The sequence below is a fragment of the Parasteatoda tepidariorum genome, chromosome 6, assembly GCF_982258835.1.
Source record: "Parasteatoda tepidariorum strain Cologne lab strain chromosome 6, Ptep-v5.0, whole genome shotgun sequence".
Taxonomy (NCBI): Eukaryota; Metazoa; Arthropoda; class Arachnida; order Araneae; family Theridiidae; genus Parasteatoda; species Parasteatoda tepidariorum.
Genome location: NC_141760.1, coordinates 31,109,533 through 31,131,263, shown reverse-complemented (window position 1 = coordinate 31,131,263; position 21,731 = coordinate 31,109,533). Strand labels below are relative to the sequence as shown.

The window sequence follows — 21,731 nt, the reverse complement described above, 5'->3', positions numbered from 1 at the left end:
AAGAATTTTCTCTATTCCTCCATATTTCGTACCACGTTGTAGCTTCAGTGATGAAATTCGGTGAGAGCAGATCTTTATACGTAGTATATATATATCTTCTAAAACTTCAAGATATGACGAATTCTCCAGTTTGTTCATCGCATTCGGGTGAAGCTGTAAGAGGGAAAATGCTTTTCTTTGTGTAGAAGAAAAATTCATTACAGTAAATACTGATTGAAGATTTAAAAAAATTATATTAAAAATTTAATAGACAAATCTGTAAAAAAATACTTACTTGAAATTACTTTTTTCTACAAAAAATATCAGAATGCAATCAATTTGTAGAATCTATTCATAAGTCGAACACTCGAAAGTAATTTTTTTATCTAAACTGTCAAAAAAAAAAAAAGAATTTTTCTTAGGCAGATATCTAAGCTATATTTTTAAATTTCATTTAATAAATTATAAATTATATTTAATTTTCTATTAGTTATTTAGTTTAACAAAGGTGTATAAGACAAACTGACTTCTCACTTCTGTAAAACTTCATCAACACAATAAATACCAATGTTAAGCGTGCACAAACACGTTAGTATACGAAACTACTGTTTGTAGTTATTTGTGTTTCAAAGTCAGTAGCTATGCCAGCGCCATCATACAGTTTCTTGTGGCAAAATTTGCAAGTACAAAAAATTCGTACTTTTTTTTAAATATCTTGTTAACAATGAAGAAATCTTGAAAAAAATTTAATGTAAAAGTTTATGTAATAACAAAACAAAATGTAATAACAGAATAATTTTAATTTTTTTTTCTGGGGGGGGGTTAGTTTGTTAGAGGGTTGCACCCCCTTTTATATTATTCTGCCGGTGCCCTTGATATATATATATATATATATATATATATATATATATATATATATATATATATATATATATATATATATATATATATATCAAAAAAATTTTAATTGCTATTTTCTTGTACAGAAAAAAAAATAAAAACTCAAAATTGGTTCAAATTACTCTCCCCTACCCATCAATACCTTTCGGTGACTGTTTTGCAAAATATGTACTACAGTGAACATTTCAGACCTAAAATGGCGTCGTGATTACCTTTGACATCGATTTCTCATATGAATAATAAATATTCAGTTACGAGTGTTGAAACATTGTTGCAAGGATAGTAATGATCATTTGCCTACAAATCCATACGATGTTAAACACTGACAAACTGACACGACTGAATGGTTTAAAATGAATTCACTTCAAATTTTTCATTGACAACTGTAATGGAACGGTGAAAATGTTTTGAGAAAGAAAAAATTTTCCTAACCTAAGAATACCTAACCTGTGAAGTAATTAACCCACACTTATTTGGGAAGTAATAGCTCATAACAGTTTGCATCTCGAAAGCTTAATCTTGAAATAAGAATAGAGATGAAAAATAGCTTTATTGATACTTGTGCAATTGTAATTTTGTACTTGTAATTTTAATACTTGTGCAAATCATGGCAACTCTAAATGAACTAAATTTTTTTTCTCAGCCCTTTAAAAAAACTAGCTTATATTTTCAAAAATTAACTTTATTCATAGTGCTGCGTAACGATCTTCCTTAATATATATTTTTAGAATCCTTATCAATTATGAACATAAAGAAGCGTATACATGGCGGTCGCAAATTAATATTTAAATACAGAAAAAACCGAAACTGCTACAAAAATCAAACAAATCGCAGTACAGGAAGGCAAATGTAATGACCAACAAGACGATCTTAATTTCAGGAGAAAAAAACATTTATTATTATAACGATTATTATTATATTATTATTCGGAGTACAAATTAGTTCGGTCAGTTTTTTTGTGGTCAAAAATGCATTTATTTCAGAACAAAATGAATGAACAGATGAATCAAAGTATTGTCCATTGCTGGCTACTACTTTTCCCACCTCTCAGGCAGTTTTCGAATTCCATCTCGAACAAATGTCTCGTCTTTTGAGGTGATCCAAGTTAGGAGCCAATTTTCGATTTCTGTGATTTCTGTGACGTCGAAACCATTCCCTACATGATTTATCAGTTAGAGCATTGTCACCATAAACTTCTACAAGCATTCGATGCTCTTCAGCTGCACTTTTCTTCCAATTAAAGCAGAAACATAAAACCTCCCGCAAATGCTGCTCAGTTTCTACAAAATTTGACATATTCAACAAAGTAAAAAGCAGGGTTTATGAATGAAACTCAAAGCGATATAAACTGAATATTATTGACAGATGTTTAACCTCTCTGAAACCACAGAAACCAGCTGTCACTATGAAACATTCATGACAGAAGAGCCATCTTTTAAAAGCGGACTGAACTAATTTGTACTCCCAATATTATTATAACGATTATTATTATATTATTATATTGTTTATTGATACCTCGTCCTGCCCTATTCAGGGCACACGAGAGTAGAACAAACATTCCATAGACAAAACATACATAAAACAGAATAAATAATAAATAACAGAATAAATGCAGAGCATTGCGACATCGAGATACGCATAAGAATTTTGATACACTTGTTAAGTACAAGAAAGTAAATGTAGATTAGTAACTGGAAAACATAAGTAGATTATTTTGACAGCTGTCGAAAGTGTAAGGCACATTTATTATTATAACGATTATTTCAAACCCATTCACCTTTCAATAAAACCTATTTTGATTTTATTGCATTTACCATTTTCTGCTACAATTATTCTGATTTCGAATGCGATTTTGTTTTTCTTCGCTTAAATATTAATTTTTCAAACCCTAATCTGTATACTATTTTTTTACTTCTGATAAGGATTCTAAAAATATAAATTAAGGGTAGTCTTCACGGAACACCCTTTATACACAAACTCCATAACTAGGTGGACCGTGGTGTGGCGGTTGTCTTTCGGCTGTCAGCCCGGTCTTCATCAGCCTGTGAATGGCTTCATCGCCCTGTGGGTTTCGATTCGGTAATTTTGCTCTCCGCTGCCTATCGGCTCAATTTGTGGTACCCTTTTCTTAGTGGGTTATGGGTATTAATTGCTTTATCATGCTGTTATGAACTGTCTGTCGTTCAATAATTTGGTGAACGGGATCTCCAAGCTAAGGAGGTATACTGAAATTATAATTCATGAAACCCAGGTACAAATGATGATCGGATTTCGTTGGGACTCTTATCGCATGTAGAATTATTCTGACGCTATTTATCACTGATTTTTTTTTCTCTTCATATCAGAGAATTGACCTGTATAGTTTATACCACATTCATCAATATTATTCTAAATACAACTTCACTCAGATATGCGTATCACCAAAAATATTAAAACGTTCATTACTTGTAATAAATGGGATACACTTTTAAAAAAGAAAAATAATGAAACGCTTTAGGGGTAAAGAGGCAACTTACGACACTCCTCATATCTTCTCATGACACATCAGAGTGACGTGGAACACTTTTTTGATACTTCTGACTTAAGTTAAAAACAAAATACGTTATTATATATAACAGTAAGTTACATTGTAAGTTTGTCTATGTAAAGAACTCCCCTAATGATTCGTGTAGAATAGTAGCTGCAACTGTGGTTACGAGGATTAACTATTTCAAGTAGGGGTGGTGGGTCATTATTTAAGACGGGTTTTGAGTAGGGTTGGCTGGAGAAGGGGAAGAAAGAAGTTCCCCTCTTTGAAATGCGCTATTTCTTGTTTCCATAGCAACATATGGCCTTAGATTTCATGGCGAGGGGAGTTCTTCCTATAGACAAACTATATATTCTGTAGCAAATTTGGTTCTTTAATATAAAATGATTAGTTTTCCGTACAAATTATCTAAGTATACATGCTAATTAAGCATTCTAATTCCTACAGAAAAATACAAAAAAAAACATTTTATTAGCATATATGTTACAGTCAATGTAATTAACAGGTTAATATTAATAAACACCGGTTATTATTTGTAAAAACCAAGTTAGTCGGTTTAAATTTAATATCCAAATTTATCGCATTCATCGGTTCTTATTACCAATGAAATTTGGTCGATGAAATAAATTATTCAAAAATGACTTACTAGTATCTATTTAGAATATATATACAAAATTTCTTGATAGAAAGGATATGTTACGAAGTATCATAGTCAAGTCTATCTTAATAACATGAATGTTAAATTTTACATCATGTGTAGTCAAGGCAATAGAGCTCAAAAATTGGCTTTATCTGGAAATATTATCGGTACTTTTTTTTTTTTTGCATGCTAATGTTTTTGGGACGCTGAACACGAATCCGTATTTTGCGACAAAAAATCTTTCCGAGGAGGGAAGCTCTCTGTTTTGATCAGCTATCGTAGGGACCGAGGGAGCGTGGTATCGGTCCTCGACCAAACTCTTCTGCCGTAAGGTGCTAAATTTTGTGCAGGTCGTCGGGATACCAAAACGGGACAGGCGCAGAAGATCAAGATTGTGATGACATGTCTTTGAATCAACCTCAGGAATGCTTCCCCAACCGTGGCTAATAGCCCATTTAGCAGCTCTAGTGCGACGTAAATAAATTATTACTAGTACTACATCATAATATTCATTTATTTATTTTTTTAATTATTTTATTTCCTAAGTTTTTTCGCAAGATGTCTTGTCTCTTACCTTATCTGATAACAGGCATAAAATATTCACGAGATCTGCTTTAAATTGCATAAGAAGTATTTTTGTCTAAAATATAGAAAAACAATAAGGATTTCAGCAGTATCGAGATAATTTTTTTAGTATCTCACCCAATACCTATCAAAAAAATTCTTACTGGAAGTGTATAAAAAAAAACTTTCAAATAGTATAGAATCATGTAAGTGTTTAGTTATTAGTAAAAATTAAATATAGTGCAGCAGTTTTTTTTTTTTTTCGCAATTTCCAAATAACACTGAACTATGAAAAAGAATCCGTTAGCAATAATAAAAGACTACGGTTGCTAACTTAATTGCGTTACCAATAGCAGCAACTTCTTCTCAATGCACCACAAACATATTTTTGATTTTTCAGAGGAAAAACGCATTATGAGAAAACTCAAAATATACCTTCGAATAAAAGAAAGCTAGATTCGTTAGAACTTCAATTTTAATTGTGTACTTCTAACAAGAAGATGTTGAGAAATTACATTTACTCCATACCTTCTTAAAACTATACATTTGGAACAAAATTAATTTACGGAAGCCAAAGAAGTAATGCATTCGATAATAAAGCATAAGAATAACCTTTCAGTGAGCAAGATAAACCCCGTTTGTTCAAACTATTTGGAATTAAAATTGTAGAATTAACAAATAAGTTCATTAAAATATTTTTTTAAAGAAGACACCGAGTAAAACACTGTTTGAGAAGAATTTTTGTAACACTTCGAGGAAACAATATTCAAGTAAAAGTATTGATTTAAAAAAGCAACTAAATGGAAACAGGAGCACTTATTTTCGAAAAATAACTATAGTACATGTAAGAACATTAATTTTCAAAACCAAGAAAAATAAAAATAATAGTAACAACTTTTAAAAGTAACGAATTAAAAACGAAATATTTGCAATGTGTAGTTTACGGTTTTACTCGTTGTCCATAACATAAAATTGTAATCGCTAAATTTCTTTAAATATGAAATAGAACTAATATGAAATTACGCAGCTTTTCATGAACGAAAATATAAGCTATCAATGGTTACTGCTACAGAAATAACTTAACAGCATAAAAACAATGGAAAATAAAGCTATTAGAAAAGAATTTAGTGTAAAAAGTTTATCATTTTTTTAGTTGTCTTCGCTTAAAACTCAATTATTTCCCGATTAAAAATTTCATTCGATATAAATAGAAAATATCTATAGCAATATTTATTTGCTATTGATATATTTCTTAAGCAATTGAAGTTTTAAATCAGGTAATATCTTACCTGTGCAGTTTCTTGGGATTATTTATTTAATCAACGATTATTTGCTAATTATCAAAATAAGATTAATTTTGGATCAATCGCTGCATCTCCAAGGCTTTCTTTTTGGTCCTGTATATGAATCATACTTATGCATATAATGCATTTCAGTTACTAAAACTCATCACGTACATAGAATAATTAAACAAGTCTAGAAAGTATAAAAACAATGGGATTTGGAGAAAAAAATACCTATTAGCAAGATATGCCTGTCACGTGTGACCCTAAGTCACGTGCTCTCTATAGTACCCAAAATCAACCAGTTAACCAAATTATTCTGGTACGTTCGTAAAAAAAAAAGGGTGAAGAAACAGTCATAACACGTCCGAAACGGTTGGTTAGGGATCAGTTAAAACTGCACAAAAAATTAGTCCGAAATTAACGAGCTTAGGCAGACTGAGCAATCATTCGTTGTTCGTAATAACCATTGGTGATTAATATTGGATCCGTAATGGATGTACGGAAGTAGAAATTAATTGATTTGAGCTACTTAGTGAGAGTTACGTGGCATATATCTTTGTTTCCAAAATCTTTTTTTTTTTTTTTTTTTTTTTTTTTTTGGCATATTTGTGAGACATAGTTGCTCGTAACTTCCGCCTAATCCCGTGAAATGCTTCAAATAATTTCTATGAAATCCTGAATGCCTCGCAAACTCTCAAATCTTATTCATTTTTTTAAAACATATAAGTTATTTTCAAATATTTCTTTATAAAAATTAAAAACATAAATATTTCCACACACATTAACATAACTCAGAAATATTAAACATATCATCAGAGATGGTGATAAAAATATGCTATCATAAAATGACTATTTATTGAACAATATTATTGTAAATTTTCGAGATGAATGCATATTTCTTGATCAAGAACTTCATTTACTTCAAAAATATTCAAATTGGAAATAACAGTCGACATGTTTAAAGCGCTCAAAAATAGGGGGCCATTTACCACATTTCTTTGCGGAGTGACCTTGATTGGACAAAATGATTTTGATTGGACAAAAAATTTACCGCTTTAAAATTTACGCTTAGGGAACATGACAGATATGTCAGTTATCAAGAATACGTGGAATCATCAATTGCTGCACATTGTTTGGAATCTTGGTCATAAATTCAATTTCGACAATGCCAAAATTATTTCTACCCCAGTCAAATCAGCTCATCTTCGTGCTATGGAATTTGTTTTATTCATAAAAATGTTGATACTCTTGTTAACTACATTAGCTCTTCACCACCTCTCCACACCGCGTGGAAATGCATTTTACCCTAATTTGCCCCTCTCAACCACTGTGATTTTTCTTCTTCTGTTTTTCTTTTTTTTTCTAGGCTACTGTGTTTTTTAAATTACTTTTCATCCCTTTATGTTTTCATTTTTTGCTATCAACTTTACGTTTTATATTTTAAATCACTTTTGTTTCACGCCTGGTGCATCTTGAAAAATGGGCTCTTATTTTTGGGCGCTTTAAACATGTCGGGTTGGCGAGCGTTAGCGAGCAGGGGGCAGAGCCTCCTAGTTGTACATAATATAAAAAGATACAGGGTCTTTATAACTGCATTCTTACTGGCAAAAAATATCACATGATAGAATCCTTAATTAACTGCAGATCGTTGACTATCATCAGCATGAAATTATTAAAATTATTAAATTTATTATAATAATTAATTAAAATTATTAAAAATTAAATTAATTTTATATTTATTTCGTTACTGAGTTTGGTTTAAGCTCAGAATTAACGACTTAGTTAATTTAAAGTCAAAAAATTACATTTTCGTTCAATAATTGAATTATCTTTGGCGAAAAAATTTAATGAGTTTTCAGAACGATAGAAATTTAACAAAAAAATGGGAAGAAATTTTGTAACAGGAGTATGCTAAGAAAGATGCAATAGTAACCTAGGAAATTGTTAATTTGAATTCAAGAGCAGAGGTGGTTCAAGGGATAGAGCGTTCGCCTTCCAATGAGGTGGCCCGGGTTCGAATCCCAGCAATGACTGGTCGATATGAAGCCCGCACCCGGCTCTCAACGACCACATTGCTGACGTAAAAGTATCCTTAGTGGTAAACAGATCATCGGTTAGAGTCTCTTTGCAGTCAGGCTGATCGTGGGAAGCTTTCTCTCCGTGTAACTCAAATGCGGGTTATTTCCATCAAAAAGCCCACCACGAAGGCAAATTTCTCCCAATACTTGATCCAAGAGATCCCTTGTCTTCTGGATTGTGTTCAAAAAGGTTACGGAATTGAAAATTCCTTGATTTAACTACTGCTTGTCATCAAGAAACAAAAAAGATAGCGAGGCAGTCCCCAGGAAAGGGGGGCTACTCGGGAAGGAGCTCTTTTGCTCTTGTTACTAGTAGTTGCTAACTCGAATTGCTAGTTAGTACATGAAGTAAAAGGAAGACCAGGGGGCAAAAACGGTTAACGTCCATTTTTCATAAAAATGATAATTGAATCGCCATCTGTTGCATTTTGAGCAATACTAAGTTTTAAGAAATCAATAGCGAGAAAAATTGGTTCTCCTCGAGAGTTATTACACAGTGAAGATGGATCGTACTATGAAAAAAAACTGCCTTTCCACTTGCAAAGTAGTTTTTTCTCCGAATCACAGCTTTTATGGATGTAAATCGATCTATTCTTGTGATTTTCAAGTTCAAATTAGTCAGCCTAGATTAGTGGAATTGCATTTCATATCCCTCTGGTTAGTAATTGGACTTACCATACGATATGGAACAGATAACTGGATTCAGCACATATCAAAACATTTAAATTGAAATAAATAGAAGAAAATTGTTATAAAATAATTTTTCATACACACTCTACATTGATAATGATGCAGTTTAAAAAGAAAGTACTAGTCTAATTTCTATTTTCTATTGCTTTTGTTAATTCGCTCTCGACTTGTCATATATGATCCAATATATTTTGATATCATTCTTTAATAAACATGATTTTAATATGATTTAATTTAATAAACATGATTTTAATATGATTTAATTTAATAAACATGATAACAATAAATTAAGCGTAATTTTTAAGGAGAAATGTTTCGTATTGAAAGAGTTTAGAAAAAAAACAAGAAAAGACGTAACAAAATTACATATTATTTGTATTAAAAATCGAACAATTAACTTGATTGGATGTCCGAGGTCTTTAAACCTTTGTTACCCTCTCTGCATCCTGGCTATCCTCAGGCTACACCACAATTAATATCCTTTTTGATTGAATGTCTGGGTTCTTTAAACCCTTTGTTCCCTTCTCTGCATCCTTGCCAACTTCAGCTTACGCCACTGTTAATATCTCCCTTGACTGGATGCCTGAGATCTTTAAACCCTTTTATTGCCCTATCTGTATCCTTGCTATCTTTAGACTACACGACTGTTAATATCCCTTTTGATTGAATGTCTTGGTTCTTTAAACCCTCAGTTTCTCCCTCTGCATGCCACTATAAGCGTATACATGTTCTGGACTAAGTAAAATGCTTATGAAAATTTTTTATAAAAAAATTTTCAGACATGTTTGGAAAGTTTGAGATCCACATTTTAAAATTAAACCAGGTTCAAATAAAGTCAGCGTTTTAAAAAGGTAACAAAAAATCCCTAAGTATACACCTTACTATTAGCTCTCTCCCAGACTGGAGTTCATTTGTTTTGGACTTTAATCATTTCTAAGTATGCATGGGTGTTTTCTGAAAATATGAAGGGTATATTTTAATATAAAACCAGTTTCAAAAGAGTACCGCGGAGCAAGAACTATATTCGATACTCAAGAAGACTTCCCTGATGTTAACTTTACATATAAAGAGGATCGCGTGTTTTGGATTAAATAAGTTTTTTTTATAAAAAAAAATAAAAAAAACAAAACAATTTTTTTCTTTAACACTAGAAAGACTGAAATACCTATATTGCCCAAAAGCAGTCAAAATGACTGTATTCTGAAAGAATAACTAGAGCTGAATAACTAAGAAATAAGAATAACTAAGAAAGAATAACTAAGAGCTGAAATGCAAACTTCGATTTATTTCATATTTTTAGGACAATTAGATAAATTTAAATGAAATATTAAAATATTCGTTTCCTTCATCGTGACTTGAAAACGCTTATTTTTTTCTGAAGCAGTTGTATGCCACAATAAACATCACTTTATCACTTCTATAATTTTTACAAAATCTATTTTTGTATTTCAACAATCGATCGATTTTTTTTTTTACAAAAACAGTCGCATGCCTTAATTAACATTTCTTTTAGATGTATAAAATTTTTACAAAATCTATCGATTGTTTTAGAATTAATTTCATGAAAGGGAAGCCTGCTTATTCACCTTTCAAAGAAGTTGTTTATTTTTTAAGAAACTGCCACTGTATGAATCAGAAAACATACTTAGCAATATGCACTTTAGAATGTTTGCAGACATGTTGAATAAAGCTTTATATCTTTGAATATAGATGGCAGCACTACAGCTTTTTAATTGCATAAATCTATCATCCTAACTGAGCATTCGAAAGTCACCCAAGTATTACTTTAAAATTGAGTCAGGAGGTACATAAAGTAGAAGATCATTTAATAGTTCAAAATGCTATTAAATTAAATATATATATATTAATTGAATTTATTATTTTCAATTAATAAAACTTTGTTCCTGTATTAAATTATGACGGGATTTACACGAACTTTTCTCATTTCACAATATAATATCGGTTCCGACGCGACACACAAATCATCACAGGTAATCAAATAATCAAGCTAGGCCACACTGGGGTCTAGGGTGTTCACCCACACAGATGTCTAATAAATTAAAAATATGTTTTGCTTTCTAACTTTTATAAATTATTTATTTTAAATAATCATGAATAAAACTTATCACATTTGACTTATCGAATCTACTATAATTCACAAGCTAGGTTCAAAAGTTGCATTTTTAATTTTAATGCAACATAAACTTTTTTTTTTCATAATTTAGAGACCGAAAAAAAACTTTAATAAAAAACTTTAAAAAATATACAACATTGGAAGTCATTGTTTTTTTATGTCTTCATGACATACTTAATTTAAAAATTTAAAATAACGCATGATTTTTATTACTTTTTTCATGCTTTAAAGTTTAAATGTTATTAAAAATGCAATTTTTTTATCAAAGAATGTTAGTTTAGTAGCTTTAATAAAATTGTTGGAATTGTTCATGAAGTTCTCGTTTCCCACGTGATAAAATATTTTTCAGAAATACAAAAAAGTATTTATGCGTGACTTTTAAAACATTTTAATGAATATTTTCCCTAGTTGCACCCCCTCTCTGAAAAAAATGTCTTTGAGCACATTTGTATACAATTGACAATTCATTCTTTAAAACAATTATTACATTTTGAAAAAATCTAAAAATTTCAATAAAAATTTTAATTAATAATTTACAGTCAGGCTAACTATGAGAGGTTTTTAAGGTTTCTTTCTCCATGTAACGCAAATGCAGGTCAGTTTAATCACACAATCCGTCAGAAACGTTTGTTTTCCCCAATACTTGTCTTTTCTCTTATCTTTTGGATCGATTTCAAAATTGTAAAGCTGCGAAGTTGAGCATTTATGTTCGTAAACTCAAAAATGGGTAGGGTGTTTGATAATTTGAGCTTTTTAAGTATAATCCTGTGGGGTGAGGAGTAATCGACCATGTCAACCGTCATCTATGAAAAGGTACCCCGACATAGAGTCGAGTTAACATGTCTTATATACTAGTGAATTGTAGTTGTAATTTTGTAGTGGTAGATACGCTACAGTACTCCCCCACTAGAAATATATCTGTGATAGAATTCGATGAACGAATACCACTAGTTGATTCATTGCTGTTTTGTAAGAAGCCGGGAGAGCTGTATTAAGATCACCGTATTTTTTGAGTGCTGAATGTGAGAGGTGTATTAACTTCACGGTCGTAGTCGCTCCTCTGTTGCTGTTAGCAGTCGAGTAATCACAAGTTTGCAAGCCGACGTTGTGCGTGATCGAGACGAGACTGAGTATCAACAGTGCGAGGAGGTGGATAATGTCGCAGTCACAAGTAGCAAGTCAACTATTCAATGTGGACCATCCAACGAAGTAGGCGTTACTGCCGATGTAAGCGTATCCAGATCAAAGTGGGCGTTTTTTGCCAAGGTAGGCGTGTTCACATCACGTCCGGGTCACCAATGTGGGGTGAGGAGTAATCGACCATGTCAACCGTCATCTATGAAAAGGTACCCCGACATAGAGTCGAGTTAACATGTCTTATATACTAGTGAATTGTAGTTGTAATTTTGTAGTGGTAGATACGCTACAGTCCCCTACTTTTGCAAAATACAAGTCCAAAAATACCCTAAATAAGTTTGTGCCCAGAACCCCAATATCTCTTTGTATATTGGTCTCAGGCGATAACTTAGCGAATTTAGTCAAAATAGCATATAAAAAAATTTATTTTTTAAGGAAATTGGTCATTAGAACAAATGGTAAGATTTGTGGTGGGGAAAATCAGATAGCAATAGATGAGTAAATACAAAATCAGACAAAGTTTTTAAAAAAATCGCCACCAAATATTACCTCCGCTTTTTCTAATACATTTAAGTAATTTAAATAATTTTAGGCTAGTTTTGTTTTGCAAAAATTTCACATATTTAAACATAAATTAAGCTACTACGCAGAAAAATTTCTTGCAAAAAGCGTAAGAGTTTGGTGGTTTTACAATGTAAATTATTCCAAATTTAAATGTAATAAATTATTTATTCCTACTAAATCAATAAAGAAAACATTTACGAAAAAATAAGTCTATTTAATAAATTTTTTTTGTTGTTTTTCAAACATTTGTATTTTTAAATAACTAAAGTTTTACAATTTTAAGCGGGATTTCCCCTGCAGATTTAGAAAATACTGCCGCATGGAGTGTAAATAAAATTTAGATGGGTATCATTTTGAAGGTTATATGGTAATTTCTATACCGAAAAAAATGCCTCTAGACTACATACAAGCCATATTATAAAATATCATTATAAAAATGTTCCTTAAGTTTTCGTAGGAGATTTTTTCCCAAAATTCTACACCTGTCGTTATAAAATGTTATAAAACAAATCCTTCAAGCTCACAAAGGTGATTTCTGCCCAAGAAATGTAATTGACAACTTTCAAACCAGAAAATAAATTACTTTGAGAAAAATAATAATAATGTTACTAAAATTTTATTTTTAAGAAAATGGTTTAGAAAGCTAATTCCAGTTAAACACGATTCAATAAAATTTCCAATTTTATATTTAGTTCTTCAAATCTTAAAATAAATTCAATCTTACCAATTTTAAAAATCTTACCTATTTTACAGTCAATGAAAAAGATGGAAGGAAGAAAAAAATTTTAACCTACATGTATGACTTGAAATTAAATTTTGAATTTTATAAAACATATCAAATTATTTTGTTCTTATATTTAATTATGTGTATCTGAAATAATATATGCTGAAATTTCAAAATACGCAGCTCGTTTTTCTGCCTGAATCCGATCAGGTTTAGAACAACTTCGTTTGCTATTTAAAATGGGAAATTAATTTAAAAATAATTAAATTAAATTTCAAATTCAGCAACTGTTTGAATTTTAAATTCCACATTTCCCAACAGTACTTATAAAAACAAGAAAAACTATACTTATCAGAAGATTAACCCATTGGTTTACTCATGGCGTTCCACAAATTCATGAATCAATTCAAAATCATTAAATTTCCTGGTCTAACCAAACACAAACAAAGCTTAAGTTCACTGCAAAAATTTTCCTTCCTCATATTAAAAAAAAAACAATTTTTTTTTTTTTATATACATAAATTTGACCAAAAATGAAAATTTTTAATTTTCGAAATTTGAAAAGCTTCTGCTGGTGGGAAAAAAATAGGTAAAATTATCAGACTTTATTGTAATGATATTTCCGGTAAAAAAAATTCCCAAAACACAATTCTGATTAATAAAACCAAAATGTACGGCATTTAAACCATTCATTTGATAATTTGCCTGTTCATATGGAAATGGTTACCAGAAATTCTGATCTTCAAAATTTTAGTTCTTATTACCAGACACTTAGTAATGAAGTACAATACCGAAAAGTAAATTTAGCCGAATAAATGGGGTTTTTTGCCATACTCTTGGGTATCCTTATAAAATTGCCAAATTTTATAGGTAAATTATACCATATTCTGGTAGTTTTCACCATACTTTTTTCTTCCAGTGACACCAGCGGTGATTTTTACTTGAATATTTTACTTCAAAAACCGTCAGTGTATGTAACTGAATTATAAATTTCCTTTTTCCAATGTAAATTTTTCATCTATCTCTAAAATGGATTCTGGCTTTATACCTTAACCAACTTTAGCGTGAAATGAAAAGTTCGGGATTAAGCGGTATTCTACTCTTCCTTTATTTATTTAATTAAAACGCTTGTTTTTTTCAGCTTTATTTTTTTAATTTATTTAAACAATACATATAAGTATATTAATGTGCATTTAAGGTATCAACACAATTTTTTTTTATAAGAAAGGCTTATTCAAAAGTTTACTTTTCGGTAAGCAAGGGTCCTAAAATTACAAATCTAAAGTAACGTCTAAGAATTTATTAAATATTTTTCAAAAGAAGGACAAATTTGAGATTAAAAATTACGAAATTTTCATGTTACGCTAACAGCTCTATAACAAATTGAAGTGTATAAATTTCAAATGTTTTTTTCTTCCTAGATCAATAATATGATTACCTGTGTTTTGACCGAAATTCTCAAAAAATTGAAAAAAACAATGAAACTAATATTGTTTAATATTAAATTTTTAAAGACAAAATGCAAATATTCCTATTTAAAGCTTGAAAATAGCAAATCCCCACTTAGACTTTAGCTTCGAATTCAAAACATGATTAACCTTTCACAAAATCTTGAAATTTCAAGATATTATGTTATAAACTTTTTTTGTAATGTATGTTAGCATGAAGAAATATTCTCAAAATCAACGTTCTTCGGAAAATGTATTTAAAATGCAAGATATTTCTGAGAATAAAAATTGATTTCTAAAACTTCGAAAAATAATTTCTGAAATTAAATTTTATTTGCCTTAAAAATATAATTTATTCAAATAAATAAAGGTTAAAACATTCTAAGTATAATAAAAAACATTTTTTTTTTCGTTCTCTGGAGTTCACTTCCGGTTTCGGTTTCGTCTGCCAGCATCCGAAAAAACAACTACAACTTCATTTCTGAAAATCGGAGATCAAATCTTTAAATGTAGTTGGAAAGCTAATTAAGTTTATACATGGATAATAAAATAAATCAGAAATTTTTATCGAAATCGGCAACTTTCAAACAGTTGGATACCCTAAATATTTGTATTACGGTCGGTGTTCATGGAAAATCCTGCATACTTCTTGCATGTTGTGTCCTTATAAACATCGAATTTTGCTTTTTTTCATGAAATGCAGTTACAGTAAGTTATCATAGACTGAACTATAGCAATCATTAACGTGATGTTATACACTGTTAGAATTTTTTCACTCTGAAATTATGGTGAAATAAACGGCAACAGTTTGCCCGTCCAACTAACCGTGAAATTTACGGTAAAGAACAATTTCTAACCTTAACGCTTTTAAAACCGTTTACAACTAGTATGTTTAAAGAAAACATGAATACAAAACTATACGGTTTCTTAACCATTTACAACTAGCATGGTTTCAAAACTGCAAAAAAGACATTTAACTGGACGTTGGAGATAGTTTAGTAGCTTTATGTTGCTGCCATTTATGCATAAGTGAGAGTATCGCATCCTAATAGTCCAGGGTAACAAATTGGGGTGTGCAGGATACTGGAGACCCTTCGTGCGTTGAAGAAAACGAATGAAATATTTCGGTGTCAACACTGGAGTTAAACTCCCGCTTTATTGGTCATAAGACTGACAGATTTGCCCTCTCAGCTATGATATGCATGCAGCTGCAAGGAACTAAGTGTCTTCAATCGGTGAAACTAATTGGTGCGTTAAAATTATAGTTATTTAACAATATTAGTTGAAAGCAGTTAATAAACGGTTTTTCTCACAGTTAACAGTTTGATTACCATCGCATTTATGGTTATTTGACTGTTAGGTTTGAGTATGGCAAAATAACAATTAAATAAATTGTCATTTAAATATTTTTTCCAAGGAATTTATAACAGTGAATATTTTTAGATTTTTGGACTTTAAGAATAAATAACGAAATGCACTTAAAAAATACGGAAACGTTTATTCATACAATTACAATGGATTAATTTGTATTTAAAACAAATACAATTTATAAATAACACAGAACATAAATAAATGAACGAACACAAATAGATATAAAATGACGAAGAGTAAGTGAATTGACGGTATTTTGTAATGACTGACTATAATATATAGCATATAGAATTTTTTAGCAAACATTCATTACAGAAAAAGCTTTACAGACATTTAAGATATCGTTAACTACATCAAGCAAAGTAAAAGAATTTTTGTTCGATGTTTCTAAAACCCTAAAGAGGAAATATAAAATTTAAAAAAGGAATTTTTCATACAAAATAAATCGCCCAATTCATTCAGAATACAAACATACCATATTAAAAGCATAGTCCCAGAATACATGAACATGATTGAAAACTACTTAATCATGATCATAAAAGCAGTTATATGCTTCCAAAATAATAAATAAATATAATGTACGCTTTATAAATAATAAATAATTATGAAATGAAAATTTAATATGAAAAAACTAGTACGTATTCATTCATGGAAATTTATATTATTATTATATTGTGCTTTTTTTTTAATTGATTGCTTACACTCTATATTTAGAAAAAAGATTGCTATTGAATTTTAGTTGCGAAAATTCTATTGAGAAATTAATTAATTATACATATTTGCTGATTTTATCAAAATATTACTCTAACATATATTTACTTAAAAATTGACTCAAAACATCCTCAAAATGTTTTGCAAAAATCGAAAGTTAAACATAACTAAAGAAATATAATAAAATACATGAAATATATTCACATTTTTTAGACTTAGAAGAAGAAAAAAATTTTGCATTTTGTCGTGATAATTAAGTTTTCATTATTTTCAATTTTATACGTAAATTTTGAAAATATTTCAACTTTAAGCAATTTCAAATTACTTGAGAGAAAAAATGCTTAAAAAGATGTTACTTATTAAACCCCTTAAACGATGTTGATTTAATATTTATAAAATTAGTAATAATACTGAATAATTACGCATATTTGCATTTTCTTCGAAAAAAGAAGAAAATTTCTTCCTGTTTATTAGATAATGTTTTCAAACCGACAGCTTTAATTTACATTTTTCAGACATTTTGAAGCTCATTTGCTTCACTCGAATTCATATTGCATTGTAAAATGTTTTTCTAATTTAGTAATTTGTGCTTTTTATGAATATATCATTAAAACTTAGAATGTTTAAAAATCAATTACGTTAACAACAATAAATGTAACGTCTTTTAGCGGGTTAATTATAATAATTACTACAATCTGTCAAGGGAAATGATCATTTGAGCGAAGTTCTTTTAACAAAAACTTTTTTTCATCGTATAAAAGCATTTACAAAAGCTTGAATTATGTCCAATAAGTTTAGCATGCATCCATCATACTGCACTCCACAGTTGGCGTTACTTTGGCGACCATATCGGGCTGCTAATTGATATTTAGACACAACATTGCTTGGATCTTCTGCATTTTTATAGGGTCTGTAAAATATGAAAAAAATTAATTTACTTTTATAAAAATAAATAAATTAACATATATTTTTAGAAAATAAAATGTAAATTAACTCAATTCTAAATTTGCATTTATTTTATTTTTTCAACACGTTTAATGAGATAAGCCAATAAGAACTGCAATGCTAATAACAATTCGAAACACGGAGTAGCACATTAATTTACATGTTCTAAAAGAAAAATTGACGCATTCGTTTAAGTTAGAAAATGTATACTAAACGAAACATTAACATATATTTTCTAACAGAAGCACTAATACATAATTTTTAAAAGAAACATTAATACATAATTCTAAAAGAAACATTAAGACATATTTTCTCAAGAAAATACATTCTGAACCTTAATATGCTTTTTTCTAAAAGAAATGTTATTAAATATTTTCAAAAGGAACATTAACACATATTTTCTAAAAGAAACATTAAAATAAATTTCCTAACAGAAACTGTAATACGTATTTTCTAAAAGAAACATAAATGAATATTTTCGTAAAAAAACATTAATGCATATTTTCTAAAAAAATATTAATATAATCTTCCTAACAGAAATAATAATGCACATCTTCCAAAGAATGGGAGAATGGAAGAGAATGTGGATATTTTTTTTAATTTTTTACACAGCGACCAAAATCTTTGCGAAATTTTGATTAATGAATAACAGAATTATTCAAGTTGCCTATATTAACCTTACATCCTCAATAACATCCCTACATATTTTTCAAAATAATATTTTCTTCAAAATAACACATAGTATATATTTTTAAAAATAGCTCTTAAATTTATAAATATTATTGTTGTAAAATTTTCTGAGGTCCACTAATAATATATTTTTTTAAAGCATTAATGCACGTTTTGTAAGGTACTATTATTTACTGCGATTTATAAAAAAATCTCGTTTTATTAATATAAAGCGTATAATGATAAATTCATATAACAGTAACCTATATAATTTCTATTAACAATGGCATTCAAGGCACTTATAAGCTTATTTTCGGAACACAAATACCCCCTACAAAGTCATTAATTGAACTATTGTTTGCGGAATTGTCTTTTTTATTTTTCCGGAAGAGGCCCTCCAATTACATACCCCAGTGTCACGCGCAAAAGAAGGAGGTGAGCTCCAAGAACGCAAACGGCGAACCGAGACGATACATCCATCAATCAAAACTTTTTCTCGAACACCAACCTCCGAGAAGAACAAAAAGTTCGAAACAATATATCTAGCGTGTCTGATGAAGAAGTCAGAATTTTTGAGGTTATTTTCGAACTCAAGTAAGCGTTACAGAGCACCCCACATCGTTCTATTCTACATTTCTCTTGGTTTTCATTACAAAGGGGTGGACAAGTTCTCCAATAGGATATTGGCAGAAGTGTACCGCAGTGGTGGGAGTGTCTTCCGGTAAAACATTGCAACCGATTAAAGTTTGATCTGTAGATATATCGGAGTGCACGGGAGTGTTGTATTAGGAAACACGTCTAAATATTTTGATTGAAAGATGGTAAATATTTTATGTTTGAGGAAGACATCTGACTAGTGCGGTACAGGCTCTGTTATTAGAACGTTGCAACCTGAATCTGCCATTCTTCCGAATTCTAGCTTATTTCTGAACAACGATAAGTTCCCTAAAGTATTTATGACTAATATTCGCATGTAAATTTATTGTCTTTTCCTAATTGCCAGTATTAATGTACCTCATTCGAGAAGTGACCCAGGCGGTCTAATATCTTACCATATGCATATCAAAAATGTATTTGATATCCATTATTAACAAATTTGTGGTTGACAAGTGGTCTTTATCTCCTGTTACCTATCCTCACTGAGAAAAAAAAACTGTAGTCAAAACTACCAGAACATGGTAAAATTTACCTTGTTTCTGGCTCAATGGGATCACCAATTCGGTAATTTTTATCGATGCACTTTAGTAATGATTTTTGTAAAATTGACAATAAATAAGGTTTTAAAGTACTTGTTAAAATTTGGTAAATGTGATGGAATTTGGTAATTTTATCATGATAATTTAGAGCAATGCATAAAAACCGTTCATTCGGTTAAATTTAAGTAAATAAAAATATTACCGTTGCTATAAGTTCTAGAATTGAAAAATTGCTTAGTTGGAAAGCTTAAAAGCGCACTATAAAAAAAGTCTGGTCAAAATTACCAAAATATGGTAAAATTTACCTTGTTTCTGGTTCAATGAGATCACCAAAAAGTTCGGTAATTTTTATCAATACGCTTTAGTAATGATTTTTGTAAAATTAACGATAAATATGGTTTTAAACTACGTGTTGAAATTTGGTAAGTGTGATGGAATTTGGTAATTTTATCATGATAATTTAGAATAAGGCATAAAAACCGTTTATTCGGTTAAATTTAAGTAAAATAAAAATATTACCGTTGCTATAAGTTCTAGAATTGATAAATTGCTTAGTTGGAAAGCTTAAATGCGCACTATGAAAGAAGTATGGTCAAAATTACCAGATTATGGTAAAATTTACCATGTTTCTAGCTCTATGGGAGCACTGAAAAGTTCTCTACTTTTTACCAAAACACTTTGGTATTGATTTGGTAAAATTAACAGTCAAATATGGTTTTATAATACTTGATAAAATTTGGCTATTCTATGATGATACCTTAGAGCAGTGTTTCCCAAACTTGTGACTTTTGTGTACCCTTTCTAAATTTTTCGTAACGCTGTGTACCACTAATGAAAATACGAATGTATTTTTTTAAAAATATGTTTACTTTTCTTTTTTGGTACAAAGTTTTCTGTAAAAAAATCTTAAATTTTGGTAAAAGAAATCTATGTTAAGGATAAAAATTATATTTTATTAAAATAATCAAAATAAGTATAATTTATTACAAACCTTTGCTATAAAAAAAATTGCACAAGAGTTAAAAATCACAACTGACGGTTGACACCAGTAATTATTAACTGTTAACTCTGCAAAAAATAGTAAAAGAAAAATACTTAATCGTAAATTTCCATGGCTGGCTTTGTTTTTAAATAAAATGTTTTGAAATTTTCGTTTGTTGCAAGATATTTTGCATAAGAACGCGTACCCCCGCTAAACTGTTCCCGTACCCCTGGGGGTACGCGTACCACACTTTGGGAAACACTGCCTTAGAGCAAGTTATAAAAACCATTTACTCGGTTAAATTTAGCTTTTGTTTTCTATTTTTTACTAAATGCGTGGTAGTGAGAACTATAATTTTAAAAACTAGAATTCCTATTTAATCCTTACCATATGAACAGATAAATTACCAAATGAATGGTTTAAATACCGTATATTTTAGCCTCATTAACCAGAATTGTATCTTTTTTCCATCAGTACCATTAACATACAGTAAGGTAATTTAACCAGAATTTTTTTCACTCCAGGTAAACGTGATACTTTCGTTTGAAATTAATTTTGTTTATTACGTTTACAACGTTTCGAAGGTGAACTTTGTTACGAGATGAATACATTGTTCATCGATAGTGTACTTAATAAAATTCTACAATTATAGCTTTCCATGAATAATCTGAATTATACCTAAAAAAACCTACATGTTTCAAAACTCCTAAATTTTGAACAGTGATTAAAATATTGAAATTAAAAAACCTATAATTTCTAAAAAATTTGGAATTATAAGCAATAGTGAAATAAAATTTAAAAAAAGATTTTTTTCGAGTTATAAATGTAAAATTATTTTTGACTATATTCTAAATAAATAGCTTTTAAAAAATTTTGAAAATATTCAAAAACCGAATAGTAACCTGACATATTTACATGAAAATTGAAAACTTAAAGTAAAAAATTAACGTAAATAAAACATAAATAATAAAAGATAATGTAAAAAATTATTGTCTATGGAGCATTATTTGCAGGTATTGTATTTTTAAATCTATTAATTTAAAAATGTTCAATCTCATTAGAAATGTTCTTATCCTCTCACAATCAATTGAAGAGTGAATTTTTTTTTCAAGTGAATTTTTTTAAACGCTACTTTACTTAACAAGTCTTTTAAATCTAAAGGTTTCATCCTTTTTCAAGAGTATGT

General features: G+C 29.6%; 1 protein-coding gene across 2 annotated transcripts in view; it reads right to left on the bottom strand.

Moving 5' to 3' along the window:
* Positions 1 to 16,149: 16,149 nt before the first annotated feature.
* Positions 16,150 to 21,731, bottom strand: part of LOC107439606 (uncharacterized) — a 45,141-nt gene continuing 39,559 nt past the window's right edge. For both annotated transcript variants that reach the window (XM_071178859.2, XM_016052262.5), the window contains exon 4: positions 16,150 to 17,663. In XM_071178859.2, coding sequence (XP_071034960.1) covers positions 17,501 to 17,663 — 163 coding nt within the window. In that variant the 3' untranslated portion in view covers positions 16,150 to 17,500. The remainder of the gene's footprint in view (positions 17,664 to 21,731) is intronic.